The sequence below is a fragment of the Falco cherrug genome, chromosome 3, assembly GCF_023634085.1.
Source record: "Falco cherrug isolate bFalChe1 chromosome 3, bFalChe1.pri, whole genome shotgun sequence".
Taxonomy (NCBI): domain Eukaryota; kingdom Metazoa; phylum Chordata; class Aves; order Falconiformes; family Falconidae; genus Falco; species Falco cherrug.
In genome coordinates this window covers 104,634,987-104,659,920 of record NC_073699.1, presented here as the reverse complement: position 1 = coordinate 104,659,920, position 24,934 = coordinate 104,634,987, and the positions used below count along the sequence as shown (strand labels likewise).

The 24,934-nt window shown below is 52.8% G+C and overlaps 1 protein-coding gene across 2 annotated transcripts in view; it reads left to right on the top strand.

The window, feature by feature from the left end:
• Positions 1–24,934, top strand: part of LOC102055117 (medium-chain specific acyl-CoA dehydrogenase, mitochondrial-like) — a 54,262-nt gene that overhangs the window by 26,170 nt on the left and 3,158 nt on the right. The window contains exons 2-10 of one of the 2 annotated variants that reach the window (XM_055704306.1): positions 18,035–18,131; positions 18,966–19,063; positions 19,173–19,242; positions 21,588–21,688; positions 21,775–21,855; positions 22,647–22,777; positions 23,806–23,914; positions 24,051–24,191; positions 24,268–24,363. In XM_055704306.1, the coding sequence (XP_055560281.1) occupies positions 18,035–18,131; positions 18,966–19,063; positions 19,173–19,242; positions 21,588–21,688; positions 21,775–21,855; positions 22,647–22,777; positions 23,806–23,914; positions 24,051–24,191; positions 24,268–24,363 (924 nt within the window). Of the gene's footprint in view, positions 1–18,031; positions 18,132–18,965; positions 19,064–19,172; positions 19,243–21,587; positions 21,689–21,774; positions 21,856–22,646; positions 22,778–23,805; positions 23,915–24,050; positions 24,192–24,267; positions 24,364–24,934 lie in introns of both variants that reach the window. The other variant, XM_055704305.1, reaches the window with a different exon arrangement.

The window sequence follows — 24,934 nt, the reverse complement described above, 5'->3', positions numbered from 1 at the left end:
GTGGCACCTGCTAGGCACGGCCGCGGACATACAATCAGAACACCAAAGAAGGCGCCTTCGAAGTCCAATGCTGTAAAACAGACATTAGAATCCCCTGTCGCTGTTAAGAAAGTGGGAGGATTAGGCAGCACCGGGTGTCGGTCAATTGCTATTTGATTAACAGCCCTTAGATGTTGTACTACATGCTGCTCCTGGGCATGTGGCTTTGCCACAACCCCTGTTTTAGGCAATTATGACTTCTAGGCTCCAGTCCGAGCCAGGATTCCAACTTCGTAGGATACTGGTTTTGTCTTAGGGGCTTCGCTCCCGGTTTCAATTCCACACTTGCTGGTGCTGCTGGGCTGAGCAACCCCCTGGCCCAAGGCAGCTGCTGCCGTTGGACACAAGCTCTGCCACCTAGGAGGGTCCCAGTGTGCAGGGCTTTTCGGATGGCAGCAAGGCAGTCACAGGCCATGACGCTCAGAAGTAAAGACTCTGCACGGAGATAGTTCAAGCTGAAAATCATTCGGTAAATATGCAGACCTTGCAACTGGTGCTTCAGCACTTGTGTTTAACGGACTGACTAACAAGGACGCTACGGTCTGCACGTGTCGATACCGATCGACTAGCTACGTTGTAAGCAAGAACTATGTTGTCTGCAAGATGTACGAGCCGGGAAGAGAACCAGTACAACCTGGCTCTGCGCTTGCTGGTGTGGACTCCTCAGCACTGCGCGCCAAAGGGAAAAGTACATCCTGAGGAAGGGTGCGAGCCTTCCTCCCAGAGAGCCCAGCCCAGGACCAGCAGGTGTCAATGCACCCGCGCCAGAGTGAGGAGGCTTATGATACTGAGTTCCTGGACCGAATGGTAATAACCCCGCCTTTTCTCGGGAATCTAATGAATATGTATGCTTCTGTGTAATAGGGATCTGCTTACTTAAGCCCTGGGTGTGCAAGTGAGGAGGAGCAATCCCCCTTGCAGCCGGAGCCCCGATAAACATACCTGCTTGATAACCCTCCTTGAGTTGTAGAGTTTGATTCCGCACGTCAGCACCAATCAAGAAGGCTACAAAGACCTGTGCAGCACATGCCGAGTAGGAGATGGCCCCGTGTCCTGGTTTCAGCTGGCATGGAGTTAACTTTCTTCTTCGTAGCTAGTGAAGTGCTGTGTTTTGGCTATGATGTGAGAACAATGTTGGTAGCCGCACTGATGTTTTCGGTTGTTGCTGCCTAGCGTTTCTGCTAAGTCAAGGCCTTTTTGGTTTCTTGGGCCTTGCCAGCCAGAGTGCTGGAGGGGCACAAGAGACTGGGAAGGGACACAGCCAGGTCAGCTGACCTGAACCAGCCACAGAGGTATTCCGTCCCGTGGGACGTCATGCTTGGCATAGAAACTTGGAGGGTTAGCTGGCGGGGGGATTCTTGCTCAGGGACTGGCTGGGCATCGGTCAGCGGGTGGTGAGCAGTTGTACTGGGCATCATTTCCTTTTTTTCCTTCTCCCTTCCTTTTGATTTTACCCTTTTCCCCCACCTTTCCATCCTAATCGTTATTGTTGTTCTTCTTCTTCTTCTTGGTATTGTTACTGTTGTTCTTCACTCTTTCTTCTGTTTAAATTATTACATTGTTCTTATCTCAACCCTCCAGCTTTACATTGCTTTCTGATTCTCCTCCCCACCCCTCCGGGTGGGGGGGAGTGCGCAAGTGGCTGCGTGGCGTTTGGTTGCCGGTAGCGTCTGGTTGCCGGCCGGGGTTAAACCGCGACACAGGATGGAAATGAAGTCTGTGGCATATGTGGGGCTCGAAGGCAAGCTCCTTGCCCAAATCCTCAGTGCAACCCTTGGGTCTTTCCAGACGCGTCTGTCCTGGGTCACGAGAGTCCACTTTCAAGGTCACTTGTGGCTCATCCACAAGCGCAGCGGGATCCCACCAGGAGCTGGCCACAGACGTTCTGTGTTTCCAGCTCCTTTCCCCAAGCCCTCCAGCCCGTGATGACCTGTGTTCCCTTCCTCCAGTGCAGCCTCCCCCTCCTCCCTGAGCAGGCCCACTTTCAGCCCTTTGCAGGGACTCTTTCCCTTTGTGCCCGCCTTGTCTGCCTGCAGCCTGCCTCGCTTGGCAGGTGCCGGGCGTGGAAGTCCTTGCCTCGCACAGGAGACTGACTTGAGCTGAAGCCTGGTTTGCTGTGAGCACCGAAACATTTTATTTCAAGCACGTGGTCAGCCTCATCAGGTGTGTGCGTCCCGAGGCACGGGCGCAGGGCAGAGCAGCCCTTTGACGCTGAGGTGGCCTTTGCATCGGCAGGCATTGCCCCAAAGGAAACGGTGGTGGCACACTGCAGCCTGCCCTGCGTGCCGTTTGTCCTGCTGCTCACACCGTTTTTTCCCCTTAGGTAGTGCAGGAGCTCCTGCAGCCGGCTAAAGAAGTCCAGCAGCTTCTGGACTGGAAACGGGCAGGAGCCGCCCGACTGCGCTGCTGTGGGCCTTGGCCTCGGAACGGGGCTTGAGGTGGTGACAAAATGACTCCAAGCGCGTGCTGTTGGAGTAGCCCTCACTGCTGGGCGCAGGCCCATCTGTAGCAGGATCCAGTTGTAGAAGTGCTGAGTGGAGGTGTAGACTCCGGGCTGCCTGGCTCGGGCACAGCCTCTCCCCCAGCTGGTGACACCAACAAGCCAGAAGTAGTCTGCACTGCTGTCTTGGCACACGAGAGGCCCACCGCTGTCCCCCTGCAGAGGAGGAGAGAGGACAAAGGGGTTGTTGGGTGGCCACCGTCAGCACGGGGGTTGGCTCCTTCTCTCTGACGGCACCTGCCGGAGCTGTGTTCCCTGCAGAGCGAGGCTGTGTCGAGCGAGCCTTGCCTGGGAAGGGGTGGTGGGCTTGTAAGGTGGGGCTGGCTCTCCTCACTGCACAGTGATGGTGGGTGTGTGGAAGAGAGCTGTGGCAGGCTTGGGATGGGGAGCCGTGGGCTGCCAAGAACACTAGGAGGGCTTTCTGGGCAGAGTGCCATGCCTCTGGGACAAGAGGGGCACTGGGCAGGGGCCTGCCGATGGGGAAGGGGGTATAAGCCCCCCCGGCGGTGGGGACCTGAAGTGGGAGGGGCACTGGCCAGGCCAAGCACATGCCGGGCCATGTTGGCGTAGTTGCGTGTGGCGGGGCTGCCTGTGCTACGGGGCTTGGCTCGTAGCACGCTCCTACCTGGCAGGTGTCAATGCCGCCCTGCGGATAGCCAGCACAGACGTTGTGCGTGTGGATGGCCCCTCTGTACCACCGGCTGCTGTTACAGACGTTGACATCAATGAGGCGGACCTGGGCCTCCTGCAGCACATCCGTTGATCGTCCAGCTGTGAGCACAGGAAGGAATTAGCAAGCAGCAGCTCACTGGCACTTCTCCTCCCCTGCCTGGCGGAATCCCTTGCCTCGCCCGCGCTTGGCTTTGCATCCTGAGAGGCGTTATAGCGGCATTTGCCTTCCGCCTTGCTCTGGGGAAAGGGCTCAGGCCCATCTCTCAAGAGGCATACGTCCCCGCAGGCTGACTCGGGCTCTGGCCTCTGCTGTCAGGAAGCCCAAGCAATGGCCCCGAGCGTGCCAAGCTTGCGCTCGGCACACGAGTACTTCCGCGGTACTCACATCTTGCAGTCGTGGCACCCCAGCCGCTGATGTAGCAGTTTTTCAGCTGCGAGACTCTCAGCGAGGCATCGGGCACGCAGGCAAGCTGAACGTAGGCGTTGCACTGCACAGGCTGGTCCAGCTCCAGCAAGGCAATGTCGTTCCTCTGCGTGATGTTACTGTAGCCTTGGTGAAGGAGCAGCCGCTTGATGTTGCGCACCTGGGCCTCAGGGCCCAGCTGAGTCAGCCGGGTGGCACCGATCACCACGCGCCACATGGTGATGTAGCTGGAAGGCAAATGGGGAGAGGACTCAGAGGGAGCACAGCCAGTGCTGCAGCAGCCCAGCCGTTGCCCTGCCTTCCGCTTGACGAGGGAGAGAGGAGAGCAGCGCTCGGGAGGGTGTGACTGGCCTCGCGTGCCTTAGGCTCAAGGAGCACCCAGGCCCTGGGTGTCCTGCGAGGAAACGGGGCGGGAGTAGCCCGTGCTGCTGCGCACGGGGCAAGCGCTAGTGTTGTGGGGCTATGCGCGTTCCCGGTGGCGCCTTACCTGGCCTCGATGAAGCAGTGGGCTGCTGTCAGGACCCACTGTGCGCTGATGAGGGAGCCTCCGCAGGTATGACCCGTGCCCGCTTGCCAGGGATTCTGGATGCTGACGATCCAGGGCCAGGCCCCTGCCTGGGCATCTGTGCCACCCACGACGCGCGACATGCCGTACTGAAAAGCCATGGGCCGGAGCCCGCAGGTCCCTCTGTAAAGAGAAACTCCTTAGTGTCCTGCTGGATGGCTGGCGCCCCTATGGCTCACGGTCAGCCGTCTTCCCTCCCCACAAGGCGCTGCCTGGCCAGCAGGGCTGGGGAAGCCTGTGGGGCACGTGTGTGTCCACACCCTGCCTCTTTCTGCTTTAGCCCCGTAGGTGAGTACTGCCAACAGCCTGCGTGCTGGCAAGGAAATGAGCCTCCCACACTGGCTGCCCTCCAGCCAAGCCCACAAGGGCTTGCCCAAGCTCCCTCCCAGAGCCTCGGGCCACTTACCCACAGCTGTCCCATGTGCCGTACGCAGGACAGCACATGGCCAGCAGGATGAGGAGGAGGCGCAGCAAATCCATCCCTGCCAGTGACACGTGGCAGCTGCAAGGAGGAGGGCTTGTCACCGCCAGTGCAGCCGCCAACATACTGCCCCCTGAACTCGCGTTGCCCAGGATGCCCTTGGCCCCGGGGGTGATGTCACAGAGTGGCTGGTTGCCACGGGGCTGGGCGTGGTGGCCTCTGCGGGGAGGGGGGGCGACAGGAGGGGTTCCAAGCAGGACGGGAGGCAGGAGCTGGGATCGCACAGCCCCCACAGAGCCCCGCGGAATGCTCCCTTTGTGCGATGAGGGTGGGCAGGCCCCGTGGCAGGCAGCAGCGCCTGGCTCCCGGCTCTGCCTGCTAACAGCTCACAGGAAAAACCAAGCGTGGCGGCGCAGCCTCTTTGCGAAGGTCACTGCCGCCCTGCTCTCGGCAGCCCTTTGCCACCTGCTCCTGCCCAATAAAGAGACACACAACAGAGAACGCAACCACTAGAGGCAGCACGCGCGTGCTTGGCTCTTGAAGAGACACTCTCTTGATGGTCGTGGCAGGCAAGCAGTGACGGGCAAGCCAAATAAGCCAAGCCTAGCCCAGCAGTGCCAACCTTCCTGCACGCAGCACAGGGAAAGGCACACGCAGCACAGTCCTCACTGGCTATGTCAGCCACAGCAACGCCCTCTGGCAGGCTTCGTGTCCCTGCTCTCTCTGGGTTGGATTGTGGTTCTGGACCAACACTGAAGAGGGCAGCTGTGGCACCTGCTATGCACGGCCGAGGACATACAATCAGAACGCCAAAAAGGCGCCTTCGAAGTCCAATGCTGTAAAACAGACATTAGAATCCCCTGTCGCTGTTAAGAAAGTGGGAGGATTAGGCAGCACCGGGTGTCGGTCAATTGCTATTTGATTAACAGCCCTTAGATGTTGTACTACATGCTGCTCCTGGGCATGTGGCTTTGCAACAACCCCTGTTTTAGGCAATTATGACTTCTAGGCTCCAGTCCGAGCCAGGATTCCAACTTCGTAGGATACTGGTTTTGTCTTAGGGGCTTCGCTCCCGGTTTCAATTCCACACTTGCTGGTGCTGCTGGGCTGAGCAACCCCCTGGCCCAAGGCAGCTGCTGCCGTGTGGACACAAGCTCTGCCACCTAGGAGGGTCCCAGTGTGCAGGGCTTTTTGGATGGCAGCAAGGCGGTCACAGGCCATGACGCTCAGAAGTAAAGACTCTGCACGGAGATAGTTCAAGCTGAAAATCATTCGGTAAATATGCAGACCTTGCAACTGGTGCTTCAGCACTTGTGTTTAACGGACTGACTAACAAGGACGCTACGGTCTGCACGTGTCGATACCGATCGACTAGCTACGTTGTAAGCAAGAACTATGTTGTCTGCAAGATGTACGAGCCGGGAAGAGAACCAGTACAACCTGGCTCTGCGCTTGCTGGTGTGGACTCCTCAGCACTGCGCGCCAAAGGGAAAAGTACATCCTGAGGAAGGGTGCGAGCCTTCCTCCCAGAGAGCCCAGCCCAGGACCAGCAGGTGTCAATGCACCCGCGCCAGAGTGAGGAGGCTTATGATACTGAGTTCCTGGACCGAATGGTAATAACCCCGCCTTTTCTCGGGAATCTAATGAATATGTATGCTTCTGTGTAATAGGGATCTGCTTACTTAAGCCCTGGGTGTGCAAGTGAGGAGGAGCAATCCCCCTTGCAGCCGGAGCCCCGATAAACATACCTGCTTGATAACCCTCCTTGAGTTGTAGAGTTTGATTCCGCACGTCAGCACCAATCAAGAAGGCTACAAAGACCTGTGCAGCACATGCCGAGTAGGAGATGGCCCCGTGTCCTGGTTTCAGCTGGCATGGAGTTAACTTTCTTCTTCGTAGCTAGTGAAGTGCTGTGTTTTGGCTATGATGTGAGAACAATGTTGGTAGCCGCACTGATGTTTTCGGTTGTTGCTGCCTAGCGTTTCTGCTAAGTCAAGGCCTTTTTGGTTTCTTGGGCCTTGCCAGCCAGAGTGCTGGAGGGGCACAAGAGACTGGGAAGGGACACAGCCAGGTCAGCTGACCTGAACCAGCCACAGAGGTATTCCGTCCCGTGGGACGTCATGCTTGGCATAGAAACTTGGAGGGTTAGCTGGCGGGGGGATTCTTGCTCAGGGACTGGCTGGGCATCGGTCAGCGGGTGGTGAGCAGTTGTACTGGGCATCATTTCCTTTTTTTCCTTCTCCCTTCCTTTTGATTTTACCCTTTTCCCCCACCTTTCCATCCTAATCGTTATTGTTGTTCTTCTTCTTCTTCTTGGTATTGTTACTGTTGTTCTTCACTCTTTCTTCTGTTTAAATTATTACATTGTTCTTATCTCAACCCTCCAGCTTTACATTGCTTTCTGATTCTCCTCCCCACCCCTCCGGGTGGGGGGGAGTGCGCAAGTGGCTGCGTGGCGTTTGGTTGCCGGTAGCGTCTGGTTGCCGGCCGGGGTTAAACCGCGACACAGGATGGAAATGAAGTCTGTGGCATATGTGGGGCTCGAAGGCAAGCTCCTTGCCCAAATCCTCAGTGCAACCCTTGGGTCTTTCCAGACGCGTCTGTCCTGGGTCACGAGAGTCCACTTTCAAGGTCACTTGTGGCTCATCCACAAGCGCAGCGGGATCCCACCAGGAGCTGGCCACAGACGTTCTGTGTTTCCAGCTCCTTTCCCCAAGCCCTCCAGCCCGTGATGACCTGTGTTCCCTTCCTCCAGTGCAGCCTCCCCCTCCTCCCTGAGCAGGCCCACTTTCAGCCCTTTGCAGGGACTCTTTCCCTTTGTGCCCGCCTTGTCTGCCTGCAGCCTGCCTCGCTTGGCAGGTGCCGGGCGTGGAAGTCCTTGCCTCGCACAGGAGACTGACTTGAGCTGAAGCCTGGTTTGCTGTGAGCACCGAAACATTTTATTTCAAGCACGTGGTCAGCCTCATCAGGTGTGTGCGTCCCGAGGCACGGGCGCAGGGCAGAGCAGCCCTTTGACGCTGAGGTGGCCTTTGCATCGGCAGGCATTGCCCCAAAGGAAACGGTGGTGGCACACTGCAGCCTGCCCTGCGTGCCGTTTGTCCTGCTGCTCACACCGTTTTTCCCCTTAGGTAGTGCAGGAGCTCCTGCAGCCGGCTAAAGAAGTCCAGCAGCTTCTGGACTGGAAATGGGCAGGAGCCGCCCGACTGCGCTGCTGTGGGCCTTGGCCTCGGAACGGGGCTTGAGGTGGTGACAAAATGACTCCAAGCGCGTGCTGTTGGAGTAGCCCTCACTGCTGGGCGCAGGCCCATCTGTAGCAGGATCCAGTCGTAGAAGTGCTGAGTGGAGGTGTAGACTCCGGGCTGCCTGGCTCGGGCACAGCCTCTCCCCCAGCTGGTGACACCAACAAGCCAGAAGTAGTCTGCGCTGCTGTCTTGGCACACGAGAGGCCCACCGCTGTCCCCCTGCAGAGGAGGAGAGAGGACAAAGGGGTTGTTGCGTGGCCACCGTCAGCACGGGGGTTGGCTCCTTCTCTCTGACGGCACCTGCCGGAGCTGTGTTCCCTGCAGAGCGAGGCTGTGTCGAGCGAGCCTTGCCTGGGAAGGGGTGGTGGGCTTGTAAGGTGGGGCTGGCTCTCCTCACTGCACGGTGATGGTGGGTGTGTGGAAGAGAGCTGTGGCAGGCTTGGGATGGGGAGCCGTGGGCTGCCAAGAACACTAGGAGGGCTTTCTGGGCAGAGTGCCATGCCTCTGGGACAAGAGGGGCACTGGGCAGGGGCCTGCCGATGGGGAAGGGGGTATAAGCCCCCCCGGCGGTGGGGACCTGAAGTGGGAGGGGCACTGGCCAGGCCAAGCACATGCCGGGCCATGTTGGCGTAGTTGCGTGTGGCGGGGCTGCCTGTGCTACGGGGCTTGGCTCGTAGCACGCTCCTACCTGGCAGGTGTCAATGCCGCCCTGCGGATAGCCAGCACAGACGTTGTGCGTGTGGATGGCCCCTCTGTACCACCGGCTGCTGTTACAGACGTTGACATCAATGAGGCGGACCTGGGCCTCCTGCAGCACATCCGTTGATCGTCCAGCTGTGAGCACAGGAAGGAATTAGCAAGCAGCAGCTCACTGGCACTTCTCCTCCCCTGCCTGGCGGAATCCCTTGCCTCGCCCGCGCTTGGCTTTGCATCCTGAGAGGCGTTATAGCGCCATTTGCCTTCCGCCTTGCTCTGGGGAAAGGGCTCAGGCCCATCTCTCAAGAGGCATACGTCCCCGCAGGCTGACTCGGGCTCTGGCCTCTGCTGTCAGGAAGCCCAAGCAATGGCCCCGAGCGTGCCAAGCTTGCGCTCGGCACACGAGTACTTCCGCGGTACTCACATCTTGCAGTCGTGGCACCCCAGCCGCTGATGTAGCAGTTTTTCAGCTGCGAGACTCTCAGCGAGGCATCGGGCACGCAGGCAAGCTGAACGTAGGCGTTGCACTGCACAGGCTGGTCCAGCTCCAGCAAGGCAATGTCGTTCCTCTGCGTGATGTTACTGTAGCCTTGGTGAAGGAGCAGCCGCTTGATGTTGCGCACCTGGGCCTCAGGGCCCAGCTGAGTCAGCCGCGTGGCACCGATCACCACGCGCCACATGGTGATGTAGCTGGAAGGCAAATGGGGAGAGGACTCAGAGGGAGCACAGCCACGTGCTGCAGCAGCCCAGCCATTGCCCTGCCTTCCGCTTGACGAGGGAGAGAGGAGAGCAGCGCTCGGGAGGGTGTGACTGGCCTCGCGTGCCTTAGGCTCAAGGAGCACCCAGGCCCTGGGTGTCCTGCGAGGAAACGGGGCGGGAGTAGCCCGTGCTGCTGCGCACGGGGCAAGCGCTAGTGTTGTGGGGCTATGCGCGTTCCCGGTGGCGCCTTACCTGGCCTCGATGAAGCAGTGGGCTGCTGTCAGGACCCACTGTGCGCTGATGAGGGAGCCTCCGCAGGTATGACCCGTGCCCGCTTGCCAGGGATTCTGGATGCTGACGATCCAGGGCCAGGCCCCTGCCTGGGCATCTGTGCCACCCACGACGCGCGACATGCCGTACTGAAAAGCCATGGGCCGGAGCCCGCAGGTCCCTCTGTAAAGAGAAACTCCTTAGTGTCCTGCTGGATGGCTGGCGCCCCTATGGCTCACGGTCAGCCGTCTTCCCTCCCCACAAGGCGCTGCCTGGCCAGCAGGGCTGGGGAAGCCTGTGGGGCACGTGTGTGTCCACACCCTGCCTCTTTCTGCTTTAGCCCTGTAGGTGAGTACTGCCAACAGCCTGCGTGCTGGCAAGGAAATGAGCCTCCCACACTGGCTGCCCTCCAGCCAAGCCCACAAGGGCTTGCCCAAGCTCCCTCCCAGAGCCTCGGGCCACTTACCCACAGCTGTCCCATGTGCCGTATGCAGGACAGCACATGGCCAGCAGGATGAGGAGGAGGCGCAGCAAATCCATCCCTGCCAGTGACACGTGGCAGCTGCAAGGAGGAGGGCTTGTCACCGCCAGTGCAGCCGCCAACATACTGCCCCCTGAACGCGCGTTGCCCAGGATGCCCTTGGCCCCGGGGGTGATGTCACAGAGTGGCTGGTTGCCACGGGGCTGGGCATGGTGGCCTCTGCGGGAAGGGGGGGCGACAGGAGGGGTTCCAAGCAGGACGGGAGGCAGGAGCTGGGATCGCACAGCCCCCACAGAGCCCCGCAGAATGCTCCCTTTGCGCGATGAGGGTGAGCAGGCCCCGTGGCAGGCAGCAGCGCCTGGCTCCCGGCTCTGCCTGCTAACAGCTCACAGGAAAAACCAAGCGTGGCGGCGCTACCTCTTTGCGAAGGTCACTGCCGCCCTGCTCTCGGCAGCCCTTTGCCACCTGCTCCTGCCCAATAAAAGAGACACACAACAGAGAACGCAACCACTAGAGGCAGCACGCACGTGCTTGGCTCTTGAAGAGACACTCTTTTGATGGTCGTGGCAGGCAAGCAGTGACGGGCAAGCCAAATAAGCCAAGCCTAGCCCAGCAGTGCCAACCTTCCTGCACGCAGCACAGGGAAAGGCACACGCAGCACAGTCCTCACTGGCTATGTCAGCCACAGCAACGCCCTCTGGCAGGCTTCGTGTCCCTGCTCTCTCTGGGTTGGATTGTGGTTCTGGAGCAACACTGAAGAGGGCAGCTGTGGCACCTGCTATGCACGGCCGTGGACATACAATCAGAACGCCAAAAAGGCGCCTTCGAAGTCCAGTGCTGTAAAACAGACATTAGAATCCCCTGTTGCTGTTAAGAAAGTGGGAGGATTAGGCAGCACCGGGTGTCGGTCAATTGCTATTTGATTAACAGCCCTTAGATGTTGTACTACATGCTGCTCCTGGGCATGTGGCTTTGCAACAACCCCTGTTTTAGGCAATTATGACTTCTAGGCTCCAGTCCGAGCCAGGATTCCAACTTCGTAGGATACTGGGTTTGTCTTAGGGGCTTCGCTCCCGGTTTCAATTCCACACTTGCTGGTGCTGCTGGGCTGAGCAACCCCCTGGCCCAAGGCAGCTGCTGCCGTGTGGACACAAGCTCTGCCACCTAGGAGGGTCCCAGTGTGCAGGGCTTTTCGGATGGCAGCAAGGCGGTCACAGGCCATGACGCTCAGAAGTAAAGACTCTGCACGGAGATAGTTCAAGCTGAAAATCATTCGGTAAATATGCAGACCTTGCAACTGGTGCTTCAGCACTTGTGTTTAACAGACTGACTAACAAGGACACTACGGTCTGCACGTGTCGATACCGATCGACTAGCTACGTTGTAAGCAAGAACTATGTTGTCTGCAAGATGTACGAGCCGGGAAGAGAACCAGTACAACCTGGCTCTGCGCTTGCTGGTGTGGACTCCTCAGCACTGCGCGCCAAAGGGAAAAGTACATCCTGAGGAAGGGTGCGAGCCTTCCTCCCAGAGAGCCCAGCCCAGGACCAGCAGGTGTCAATGCACCCGCGCCAGAGTGCGGAGGCTTATGAAACTGAATTCCTGGACCGAATGGTAATAACCCCGCCTTTTCTTGGGAATTTTAATGAATATGTATGCTTCTGTGTAATAGGGATCTGCTTACTTAAGCCCTGGGTGTGCAAGTGAGGAGGAGCGATCCCCCTTGCAGCCGGAGCCCCGATAAACATACCTGCTTGATAACCCTCCTTGAGTTGTAGAGTTTGATTCCGCACGTCAGCACCAATCAAGAAGGCTACAAAGACCTGTGCAGCACATGCCGAGTAGGAGATGGCCCCGTGTCCTGGTTTCAGCTGGCATGGAGTTAACTTTCTTCTTCGTAGCTAGTGAAGTGCTGTGTTTTGGCTATGATGTGAGAACAATGTTGGTAGCCGCACTGATGTTTTCGGTTGTTGCTGCCTAGCGTTTCTGCTAAGTCAAGGCCTTTTTGGTTTCTTGGGCCTTGCCAGCCAGAGTGCTGGAGGGGCACAAGAGACTGGGAAGGGACACAGCCAGGTCAGCTGACCTGAACCAGCCACAGAGGTATTCCGTCCCGTGGGACGTCATGCTTGGCATAGAAACTTGGAGGGTTAGCTGGCGGGGGGATTCTTGCTCAGGGACTGGCTGGGCATCGGTCAGCGGGTGGTGAGCAGTTGTACTGGGCATCATTTCCTTTTTTTCCTTCTCCCTTCCTTTTGATTTTACCCTTTTCCCCCACCTTTCCATCCTAATCGTTATTGTTGTTCTTCTTCTTCTTCTTGGTATTGTTACTGTTGTTCTTCACTCTTTCTTCTGTTTAAATTATTACATTGTTCTTATCTCAACCCTCCAGCTTTACATTGCTTTCTGATTCTCCTCCCCACCCCTCCGGGTGGGGGGGAGTGCGCAAGTGGCTGCGTGGCGTTTGGTTGCCGGCCGGGGTTAAACCGCGACACAGGATGGAAATGAAGTCTGTGGCATATGTGGGGCTCGAAGGCAAGCTCCTTCCCCAAATCCTCAGTGCAACCCTTGGGTCTTTCCAGACGCGTCTGTCCTGGGTCACGAGAGTCCACTTTCAAGGTCACTTGTGGCTCATCCACAAGCGCAGCGGGATCCCACCAGGAGCTGGCCAAAGACGTTCTGTGTTTCCAGCTCCTTTCCCCAAGCCCTCTAGCCCGTGATGACCTGTGTTCCCTTCCTCCCCCAGTGCAGCCTCCCCCTCCTCCCTGAGCAGGCCCACTTTCAGCCCTTTGCAGGGACTCTTTCCCTTTGTGCCCGCCTTGTCTGCCTGCAGCCTGCCTCGCTTGGCAGGTGCCGGGCGTGGAAGTCCTTGCCTCGCACAGGAGACTGACTTGAGCTGAAGCCTGGTTTGCTGTGAGCACCGAAACATTTTATTTCAAGCACGTGGTCAGCCTCATCAGGTGTGTGCGTCCCGAGGCACGGGCGCAGGCCAGAGCAGCCCTTTGACGCTGAGGTGGCCTTTGCATCGGCAGGCATTGCCCCAAAGGAAACGGTGGTGGCACACTGCAGCCTGCCCTGCGTGCCGTTTGTCCTGCTGCTCACACCGTTTTTCCCCTTAGGTAGTGCAGGAGCTCCTGCAGCCGGCTAAAGAAGTCCAGCAGCTTCTGGACTGGAAATGGGCAGGAGCCGCCCGACTGCGCTGCTGTGGGCCTTGGCCTCGGAACGGGGCTTGAGGTGGTGACAAAATGACTCCAAGCGCGTGCTGTTGGAGTAGCCCTCACTGCTGGGCGCAGGCCCATCTGTAGCAGGATCCAGTCGTAGAAGTGCTGAGTGGAGGTGTAGACTCCGGGCTGCCTGGCTCGGGCACAGCCTCTCCCCCAGCTGGTGACACCAACAAGCCAGAAGTAGTCTGCACTGCTGTCTTGGCACACGAGAGGCCCACCGCTGTCCCCCTGCAGAGGAGGAGAGAGGACAAAGGGGTGGTTGGGTGGCCACCGTCAGCACGGGGGTTGGCTCCTTCTCTCTGACGGCACCTGCCGGAGCTGTGTTCCCTGCAGAGCGAGGCTGTGTCGAGCGAGCCTTGCCTGGGAAGGGGTGGTGGGCTTGTAAGGTGGGGCTGGCTCTCCTCACTGCACGGTGATGGTGGGTGTGTGGAAGAGAGCTGTGGCAGGCTTGGGATGGGGAGCCGTGGGCTGCCAGGAACACTAGGAGGGCTTTCTGGGCAGAGTGCCATGCCTCTGGGACAAGAGGGGCACTGGGCAGGGGCCTGCCGATGGGGAAGGGGGTATAAGCCCCCCCGGCGGTGGGGACCTGAAGTGGGAGGGGCACTGGCCAGGCCAAGCACATGCCGGGCCATGTTGGCGTAGTTGCTGTACCCTTGGTGAAGGAGCAGCCGCTTGATGTTGCGCACCTGGGCCTCAGGCTGTTTTAGGCAATTATGACTTCTAGGCTCTATAAGTGAAGCTCTAAAGAGAGGAGATCCTCCTTCTTTCAGCCCTACATGCCATGATTTTCCTTGTCTTTGTTAATTCTTGCATCAATCTGTCTTCTGCTATAGTGTGGTGAAGCTTTGCTCACGTGCTGCAGTGCAGGAGAGAAGCAGGAGAGAAACAGGAGCCAGGCACGTACATTGCACTTGAACAGTAGGGCTATGTCCCTAGAGGGTAGAAGGCAGTGGTGTGAAGGATGGAAGCTCAAGGTTTGTCAGGGGTGCGGTATCTCCCTGCTGCCACCCTGGCTTGTGTGGCTATGCGTATGGCAGATAGCAGAGGGAGATAGCGGAGGCAGCAACTGTGTCCCTCTGAGGACTGGGAAAGCTCTGTCTGAAAGTGGAAGAGCTGCTCTCAAGGCCCTTGAGGCGCAGCAGGGCTTCCTAGGCCCCAGAAGTGGACCTCAGAGCAAGTGTGCTCAAGGCTGCTTTGTGTTTTGAAAATGGACCTGTACCGGTTCCCATGCCTCTGCTGAGAGCCAGCAGAAGGCGTCCTTGGAGAAGACAACTTGTCTTCTGGGGATACTCTGCTATTCCAGCACCACATTTGGCAGGTTGTTAGCAGGGAAAGCCGTCAGAGGTGGCCACGCTTCACAGATCATTGAAGGAAGAGCTTGGGGTCGTTCTGGGGAGAGGAATCTGGCAGGGACAGCAGTACCCAGGAAAGTCCCTCAGTAATGGCATGCAAGTCCAAGGGGACCTAGCTAACAGCACCCAAAGACCACGTGTGTTGACAGATGGGGCAAATCTAGGAGCAAGGGGTCAAAACATGACTAGGGTAGGTCCCGTGCTTGGGGGGACAGCTGGGCTGAGAAAGGGAGGAGTCAGGGGAAATGAGGACCACAGCAAATGGAGAGAAGGGGGGATCAAGGAGCCAGTCACGTAGAAGCAAAGTGCTGGCTGCTCTGCTTGCCTGAGCCCTGCACCCAATCACCACAGTACCCGCTGTCTTCTTTTGGAGAGCCACCCCAAAGCCCTTCCAGTGTGGCCTCACTCTGCACCCGCTGTGCGGTGGGTCCCCAGACCTGGCTGCTAGTGTGGCCTCACTCTGCACCCGCTGTGCGGTGGGTCCCCCGGCCTGGCTGCTAGCAAAGGCTGACTGGGACACAGGTCACAGGCAGCCAGCGCTTAGAAAGCCCCAGTGTCTCGGGCAAGCTACTGGTTGGAGCCGTGTGTGCGTGCACAACTCACTAGTGAACTTGAAGCTGGACTAGCTGACCAGCAAGAGAGGAGGGAGACCCTTTCAGGCTTGTGGATGGCCTGTGGCTGCAGCCCCCGTGCTTGCTCAGCCCCAGCATCCTGACCTTGCAAGACAACCAGGCCTGCCAACTGCTGGCCTCCTCTCCACCTGCTGGAGGCAGGAAGGACTTGGAGGTGCTTGAGCATGCATGCCCTGGGCTGCTTCCCACCTAGGCATGTCCCCTCTGCAGGAGCTGAACAGGGCCCTGCCTCTGAAGCTGCCAGGACCATCCTCCTCTTGCTCTTCTCTTGGTCCCCAGCAAGTGATGGTGCTGCAGCTGCCAGCTCTGTTCCCACCCAGGGCTGCAGAGCACACCTCAAGCTGAACTGGGATCTCTGGCCACTAGAGGCCTTTGCTTCCTCTTGATCCTGTGGTGAAAGGAGCTCTTATGGCCCTGGAGATGATGCTGGAGCATGGTCCCTCCCTGGACAAGTCCAGCTGTCTGTCAAGAGGCCTCACCTGTACCTTGTAGCACAGGGCAAAGGCTCCACTCCCCTGCACTCCTAGCCAGCTTGGTAATGTCCCCAACCCACGGTTTGCTGCCCCAGCACTCCATTAGTCAGAGGTGTCAGCTAGCCGAAGCTGCTGGGGACCTCTCAGGCTGAACTTGGTTAGTTGCAGGCAGAAGGGGGTCTGCTGGCTCTGCGACAGGGGTCCCGTGTGGAGCAACCAAAGGGGATGGAGTGGCAAGAGGCTAGCGCAGCGGCAGTAGGAAGGCTTTGGCATGTACTTTGGTCCGCAGCAGGGCTGCAGGACGGGATCCCTGCCTGCTCTTCCTGATGGGGCTTTCCCCAGACTCCATGCGCTGCTCCAAAAGCACTTTCTGCACTTTGATCTCCTCCAAAACTCACAGAGCCTCTGGCCCTGTGCCGCATGGCGGCAGATGCCAGTTCTCGTCTGGCTCTGATCCAGGTCAAAGAGCAGCGGGGGCAAGTGAGGGGGCAGGAGGCCTGGTCTGTGGTCATCTCACTGTGAAAGAACCTGCAAAAGAAACTCCCGGGTGTAGCTCAGTTTGTGCTCTTTGAGCTCTGGACATCGAAAGCATACGGGATTTCACAAAGGTGCCCGCGCAGAGGAGAGGAGGCAGCACCAAGCTGGTGTGAAGGCATGGGCCTTGTACTTGACAAGCCTGAGAGCAAAGGGGCTGTGCAGTGGACTGGGGGCCTGACGGGCACGCTGTGGGAAGCAGCAGAGCCAAGATCACCTGTGCAGCCATGAGCTGGAAGAAGAGTCTTCTTGAAGGCCTCATGGTGGTAACCGGCTGGAGGGAGCTGGCTGTGCCAGCAGCATCCCCCCGGGCTCCCCGCCACCTCCCAGGCCTGGAGGCAGCCCCCAGGCACAGTGTGTGCCCTCCCAGCCTGGCTGCTGCCTTCCCTGTCTGCGCTGCAAGTGGTGTTTGCTAATACCGGGTCTAAAAGTTGCTTTCTGAAGGACTAACCTTCCTGTTAGGAATTAAAAATATTCCTCATGCAAGAAGATGTGGAGCTGTTGATAACCTGTTGGGCAGGGCGAAGGGCTCACAGCTGAGGCAGTGGACTTTCCATGCTCTCCCTGTCCCCAGAGCCACCCCTGAACTGGGAGGAAGGTGAAGGGAATTTGGTCAGGGACGCCATGGCCCCCGGGCAGCAGCAGCATCGCTGGCAGGATGCGGCCACCTGCCCCAAAGCGTCGCTGTGACAGTGGCAGTAGAAGGCACAGCAGTCAGTCTGTGGCGGAGTGACGGCAATGCTTTGGGCACCGGGTGGTTGGGGTTCAGGCTCCACCTGCAGTCATATGTCATGGTGGTGGTGCCGATGGTGGCAGAGCTGGTGCCATGAAGGAGGAGTTGGGTTTGAGCATGGCCACTCGTGACCTGGCACTGCGTCCACCAATTCACGCAACACAGGGAGGTCGATGGAGTGAGCAGGTGGTCACCCAAATCCTTAGGTGTTGTGACCTGCAGTCCTTTGTCACTCCTTTGTGCCACCTCCGGCTATGAGCCACCCCTGTCCGATCCCTATTTCCGTTTGTCAAGGGGGAGTGTTGCCTTTTTTCAGTTACTTGAGTGTTGACCTTGCTCACCACTCGAGTATGAAAACCACAACAGGCTGCCTGCTCTCACGTAAACTTGGAAGCTTCTTTGATGTAGGGTATCACTTTTTTAGGGTATCACAATTTAGCATTCCTTTGAATTCAGGACTTGTAGTTGAGAGCAGGCTTTTTGTTGGCATAGCTATGTATGACTGAATCATCTGTTAGAAAACAAAAATCAAACCCAAACAGGATCACAGTTACCTGGCTTTTTCTCCACCTCATCTTCTCCTTGTCTGTTTCCAGATAAAGTGAGGTAGGCAATGTTTGGGAGGATTCAGGTCTTTCTAAATGCTTGTTGGTATTCTTTGATTGATTTGTTCTCCTGCATAACAGTGGTAGCAGTTAGGCAAGAGAGCATAGGTGAGAAGGTAAAACTTAAGTAAGAAAGCAACAGACCATTTTGCAGAGGTTGTAGCTTGTGAAAACTCCAATGAGTAATACATTGCCCACTGGAAAAATACCATCCTGAACTATGAATACACTCTCACTCAGCAGTTCAGTATTCAGTGCTTCTATGCCTAGCAGTGGTCTTCCTGCATTTCTTCACCTTTTAACTGTATAGATGTTTTCAGTATTCTCTGTCAACACAGTGAAAAATGGTATTTTCAGCTGTTATTGCCTGTGTTCTTCGTGCTTCATGGTGCGGTTGTGCTGCGGTCAGGCTGGTAGCTTTATGGGACTTGTGCAGCAAAGGTCTTGCAGCTCATGTTCTTTTTCTCTTTAGCAGATGCTCCAAACCATTGCAGGGCATGGATGGAGATCACGTTCCAGTAAACCTGCTCAAAACATACACATAAGCAAACCTGCATCTGGCTTTAGCTTTGGTAGTCATTGCGGTTTTTGAAAGAAAGAGAACAGTTAAAGACAAATTGCAGGGTCAGGGGGAAAAAAACAAACGGCAAACAACTGTATTGCAGTTTAGTATGAATTTACAATTAAGGTGTTTATCCTGAATAGATTTCTATTTTTTATATTTTTTTTAATAAATATTTGAAACCCCAAATTACTTTCTTTTCTAGCTCAGGAAGGCCCAGGTATTGACGTGATATTTATGAGATTTTCTTTTTTTTAACTGATGTCTGCCTTGAGCTTGCTTGACTGCCAGAGTTGCCTTAGCTTTGAATAACTACCTCACATTGGCTTTTAAAATGTTAAAATAACTCTATGTAGTCTTAACTGAACTTAGTTATAAAGAAATATTATAAAGAAATTAATCCCCGGTGTATTAGATACGTAAAGGCAAATTTAGTGGGTCAGCAGGTCAATGCTTGAAACTGAGCAGCCAGATTCATCAGATAAGCAACATTCATCTGCCTCCATCTCCTTCGTTTAGTTAGCATAGCATGCTCTTCATTTCTTTTGGTAATACCTTGTATGTTACATGGCACTTCCTACTTGGTTTTCAATATTTTTGGAAGAATTTTGTCATAAGTAAGTAAGCGCACCGTAGGCATCAATTAGAGATCAATGGAGCTTTTTCTCTAGAGAGAAGGAGGATGTTGAGTTGCTTTGGTTTCTGGAGAGGCCCAGGAAGGTAAGTCCTGGTGCTTTGGATTGTCCTGGAAGGAACTGAGACTTGTTTTCTCTCTTCTCATAGTCTGACAACTGGCAAAATCGGTGACTTCTTTTTAACTTTTTTTTTTTTTTTTTGGTAATAGAACTTACTGATGAACAGAAAGAGTTTCAAGCTACTGCTCGTAAATTTGCTGTGGAGGAGATCATTCCTGTTGCTGCACAATATGACAAAACTGGAGAGGTAAATCTACCATATGGCAGGGGAAAAGAGAGATTTTGACCTTAACCTGTGTAAAATGTAAAACGTTAACTATGATGAATCAGACAGTGATTTTCCCTGTCTGTTTCAGTATCCTTTTCCACTCATAAAACGGGCTTGGGAACTTGGTCTTATAAATTCACACATACCAGAAAGCTGTGGTAGGTAAATCTTCTTTTTAATCTGTAAAATAAACCAAAGAAAAGGCCTTAGAGGGTATTTATGTGTGTAATGATGGATTCTGTATAAAATGAACAGTCGCATACTTCAATAATCTAAATTGAATCAGTACACAGGTTGACACATACAAGTGCCACTAGGGGTGGATGTAATCACCCAACAAATTAGGCTGTGATTTAGTAATTTATAACCAGATTTCCTCCCATGATTACAACTGCCTAATGTTCCCCTGGTGTGCTGTGTCATCTGATGAGGCAGAGAAACTAGACAGTCGTATTTTGACCTACTCTGTGATACAGGCTGGAGCAATTTAAGACAATAAGCCAGAAGGATGAATTTCCAGTTCAGAGGAGGTGCAGAGGATCAGTGCTTAGGTATATGAGTAACGATGGAAAAAATGTTAAATTTTAGATTTTCTTTTTCACGTGTATATGTTACCTGAAAACAAAGTTGGGGAAATGTCCATAGCAGGCCCTGGGTTTTTTTTTAAGACTTATTAGAGGGTATATCTTGTATCAAAAATTGAATTAAAGAGATCAAAGGAGCAGTTGTGAGGATCATGTTTATTCAGCCACAGACACTCAAGGCTGAAACAGCTGGACTACTGCAATGTAGAATCACTTGGTTATTAAATTAAAACTTGGAAGTGACAAATTGGACACCACTGCTTTACAAGGTCTGGAAAAGGAGATCAATACTGAGGTCATAGAGTTTATTGATAATGCTGACTTACCTGCTACAGAAAAGACGAGGCTGGTGTGAAGAGCTCTAGGAGGAGGTGGTGAAACTGAGCGACTGTTAAATGGCAGATGAAGTCCAAAATAGGAAAAGTGATGCACACAAGAAAGGGAAGAAGCAATCCAAACCTCACAGAAAAAATGGTGTCTTCTGAACTAGTTATTACCTGTGAAACAAAGAGATACGGGGGTTATTGTTGCGATGGAGGGAAGACACAGTCGCTCAATATGAGTGATCAGCAGACTTCGTTTATTGTACCTTACAGTCACCTTTTATGCCTTCTTATAATTAGCTCATACATATTACAAAAGTTAAGCTCATTATTGGTTAGTTGCCTAAATACCAAGCCCACCCCTAGTTTCTCTTCTGTAGTTTTCTGTTCCCACCTGCAACATTCTTTTCCCACCAAAATCTTCCTGTTATTGTGTAACAAGGACAGCCAAAGACAGTGTATTTTGCTTTACTTCAGATAAGCTGAGAGCGATGTGCATTTTTGTCCAGCCAGCTGGACTATGTCTATGTGACCCTTTTCAGCTAGCCAGTTATCCACAGGTTATAATACTGAGTTCTGTGAAGATGTCAGCATAATGACCAGAAGTGGTCAAAACCATCAAATGAAGTCAGAAATCAAGAAGGGAACAAAGAGCAAAGCAGAAGCCATAACTATGCTGCTGCTTGCCCCCAAATTGCTCTTGCCTCTTGTTCATTATGCAGTCGGATCCTTCCACCTCAGAAGGTTGTTGTGGAAATGAGGGAGGTTCCTAGAAGGATGACAAAGATGACGAAATACACGGAACAGCTTCTGCATGAGAAATGCCTATCATGCCAGTGTCGTGGAGAGTGTGAAAAGGGATGACATCTCATTGTCCCCTTCAGTACAATGAGAAGGCATCAGATGGAGTCGGCAGACGGCGGGTTCAGAAGAAATGAAAGGAGATGGTTCTACACTCAGTGTGTAGTTCATTTGTGAAACTCATTGCCCCTGGACGGTATCAATGCTAAAACTGTAAACAGGTTCAGAAAGAGACTGGGAGAATTCACAGAAGAAACATCTGTCAAGGGCTAGCATAACAAAGATAGTTTTGGCTGGGGAAGTCACACAAAGGCTGTGAAAATATTTCAGGGAAGCGTTGCTGCATTGTTACCGTGTTGTTACGCACTTCACAAAGTGTTGGCTTCTGCCAGAAGCAGGTTACTGGGTTGTTTTGCTAACTGGTATGGACGCGTTTCTTTTCTTCCTTAGTGCTGTGGAAGCTCAGCAGCCCTTGTGGCCCTTTCTCTGCTTCCTAAGAACTCTTAGGGAAATTCTCAGATGCGAAGTAGTCAAGAGGTCCCACTGGTACATTTTGTGCAATCTGTCCGACACCAAGCACACCATCACCCGGGAACTGCAAAATGTAATTTTTAAATCATCTGTCACTAATCTGACAAAACTTTATTTAAAAAGCTGGCATGGGAATGTCTAATTGTACGCAACACGCAGTCAGAAGTATGTGAGGGCACATGATTTTGATAAGTAGGTTTTGTAAATCACTAATATGTTGCAATTTTTTAGCTCATTTTAGTCCATGAAATGTTTCAACTGTAGGTGGTCTTGGCCTTGGCAGTTTTGAAGCGTGCCTTATTACGGAAGAGTTGGCTTACGGCTGTACCGGGGTTCAAACAGCCATCGAGGCGAACTCCCTAGGGGTCAGTTCTGTCATTTCTTACCGCCTTTAGACTAGAGTCTGTGCCCTTTAGAAAGATGGATTAATGGTCTAAATATTTTCTTTCAGCAAATGCCAGTAATCATTGCAGGAAATGAGCAGCAACAGAAAAAATACTTGGGAAGAATGACAGAGGAACCAATGATGTGTGTAAGTATAACTTAGGTGCATTGCAGACTGTTCCCAAATTGTATTAATTACGGTTTTGGTTGGGTTTTTTTTTTTTTTTTTTTAAACACTGATATCTACTCACAGTGTAGCCTGTTTTGGTTTGTAAATAAACAGTGGCTTTTTCTGAAAGTCAAGGAATATTGAATTAAGTGCATTCAATAAGCAAACAGAAGGTAGTACCTGGAAAACCATGCTGAGTCACTTACCGAAAAGCAGTGCCTTTTATTTCCCTTTCAAGAGAAGGTGTGGGAGTCTAAGAAAAATGCAAGGTTTGTATGAGCGCAGACTCCACTCAGATGGGCGTTGATCTGCATTTATGGATCTTAAACATTATACAGGCGCTCTCTGTTAAGGTAATAAAGATTCATGTGCAGTGTGTTAAAATCTGAACAAGGGAGCCTCATAAAATGAAGAGCACAGCAACCATAAAGTGTTACTCTGTGCTCTTATTTTCAGATTTGAAAGGTCTTTGGCTTCCATATCGGAGTTGTGAAGCATAAGGAAGTGATGACTTATGAAAAGTTACAGAATGTGCCTGTTTACCATTAAAATTAAAAGACAATTGTAAGAATTATTATGGATTTATGAGGAAAATCGACCCCTACATGTTTGGATTCTTGTGCAGACCCTTGTTGGGCCTTTTGGATGCGTTCTGGGGTTTTCCACGCGGCTCACTTAAAATGTTTACAGATCAGTTTGGTGCACATAATTTCTGGTTGCTTAAAAGTAGAACTTTATTCTTCAGGATTCTGCGTTTTCTTTTCTTTTAGGCTTACTGTGTAACAGAGCCTGGAGCAGGCTCTGATGTGGCTGGTATAAAAACCAAGGCTGAGAAGAAAGGAGATGAGTACGTTATTAATGGCCAGAAGATGTGGATCACAAACGGTGGGAAAGCAAACTGGTGCGTTGACTTGCCACTGGCATTACGTTTTCTGTTGTTCTGTTCTGTCCTGGGGGAGGCGTGTGTCCTGTGTGCGAGCCCCCAGGGAATGGGCTCTCAGTTGTGGCTGCTATCACACTCCTCAGGGAAGGGCAGCAACACTTAACTGCCACAGTACTCCAGAAGCTCGTGTTACAGGGGACCTGGCTTTGTGGGTGCGGTGGCCGACATCAGTTGCTTCTCATTGGACTAGAAACAGCCCTAGCTGTTAGCGAAGACAGAAAAGCTCCAGGCTTGTGCTCTTACATTTTATTTTCTTAAGGGAAGACGCTTTCCAAGTGTCAAAGAGTGCAGGTGGTGCTCTGGTGTCTATGGAGGTGCTTTACAAGATGCACCTCTTGCATCATGTCTCATGTAAGATCATGCTCATCCCCAACACTAAATTCCTTCTAAATCCAGAGGGAAAGCTGTAAGGTTTTCTTTTCTCATTACTTCCTTGTTCAAGATAGAATGATCAAAGAGAAACTATCAGCTATCGCTTGATGTTACTGAACACCGTGAACGTGATACACAACTCTTTAATTGCTAACAGAAAAAAAACTATTTACAACTTCGAAGAGTAAAACCAAGATAGTAAAACCAAGAGGATAATAGAACATTTTGCATGCAATACTGTATTTCCCAAGCAAACATCTTTATCTGCGTGCTGGCAATTGGTTTCTTTTGTGTTATTTGTGAAGCTGATTGTAATATTAAGACTTGCAACACACGGAAAATGTGGAGAACCTTTGCATGTTGATCTGAAGGAACTGAATTAAATCTTGACTTTTGCAGCAAGAGATGCATTGACACTTTTTCTCTCTTGCTCCCTCTCAGGGTTTTACTTTTTTGGAAGGGCCAAGAATAAGGGGTTGCTAACTTATTCAGTGGTTTATTTCCTGATACCAACACACACAAAACCAAACCCAACATTTAACGTGTGAGCTAAAAAAGTATCTGATTGTTAATTGTGAGGATGAGCTGACTCCCTCGTATTTGTTTTACACTAGGTATTTTTTGCTAGCTCGTACCAATCCAGATCCAAAAGTCCCCGCAAGCAAAGCCTTTACTGGATTCATCGTGGAAGCAAATAGCCCTGGAATCCAAATTGGAAGAAAGGTGAAGAGTGCATCTCTTATTTGACAAGCCAAGAATTCACTTCTAAACCAGTAATGCAAAAAAAGTAAAGAACAAGAAGGTGCCGTACATTGCAAGAATCCAGTGTAGCTGGACCTCTGTAAACTTTGCTTTTCAGGAAATGAATATGGGTCAGCGCTGCTCTGATACAAGGGGTATTGTCTTTGAAGACGTAAGAGTTCCAAAAGAAAATGTATTAATAGCCGAGGGAGCTGGCTTTAAAATCGCAATGGGAGCTTTTGATAAGACCAGGCCACCCGTAAGTATCAGAAATAAGTTACTTGCAAAGTACAGTAGGAATTTCTGATTTTCATTCTGTGCTATATTTAATTCAGGTAGCAGCTGGTGTTGTTGGGTTAGCAAAAAGAGCACTCGATGAAGCTACTAAATATGCTTTGGAGAGAAAAACCTTTGGGAAACCAATTGTTGAAGTAAGTTAAATGTATAAAAACAAATACATCAAAAAGCTGTGTTTTGATACTAGATGTCCCACTGGTGAATTTTCGGTGTTCTTCCTCGATATTTAGGACGTGTGAGTTGTTCTATGCCTGCCATTTCTTGGGTTTTCAAGTATATAGGTCCGCACTGTCTGAGTAAATCTAGCTATGCAGGAACTCCTGGGATTCTTCCATAACTTCTTGATGAAAATAGTAAAATCGCAAAGAAAACTCCACCCAAAATCCTGAAACTCCTGTACTGTCAGGACACACTTAAATTCTTCAAGTCTCATGCACAGGGATTTTCAGGGAAGGAAAAACACCTCTGTGAGGTATGTGAAACAAGACTCATGGTATTAATATGAATGGAAAACATGGCCAGTCACACTGCTTGTGAATAAACAACAAGCGACATAGAGATCTCACGAAAAGTAAAGCACAACTTCAACACTTCATCCCTGTGACTTAAGTGGATTTAGAATTAACAACCTGTCTAACTCAGCATAGAGTTGAGAGCCTGATCCAGATTCTGTAGAACTCAAAGCTTCCTGAGGCGTGTTGAATT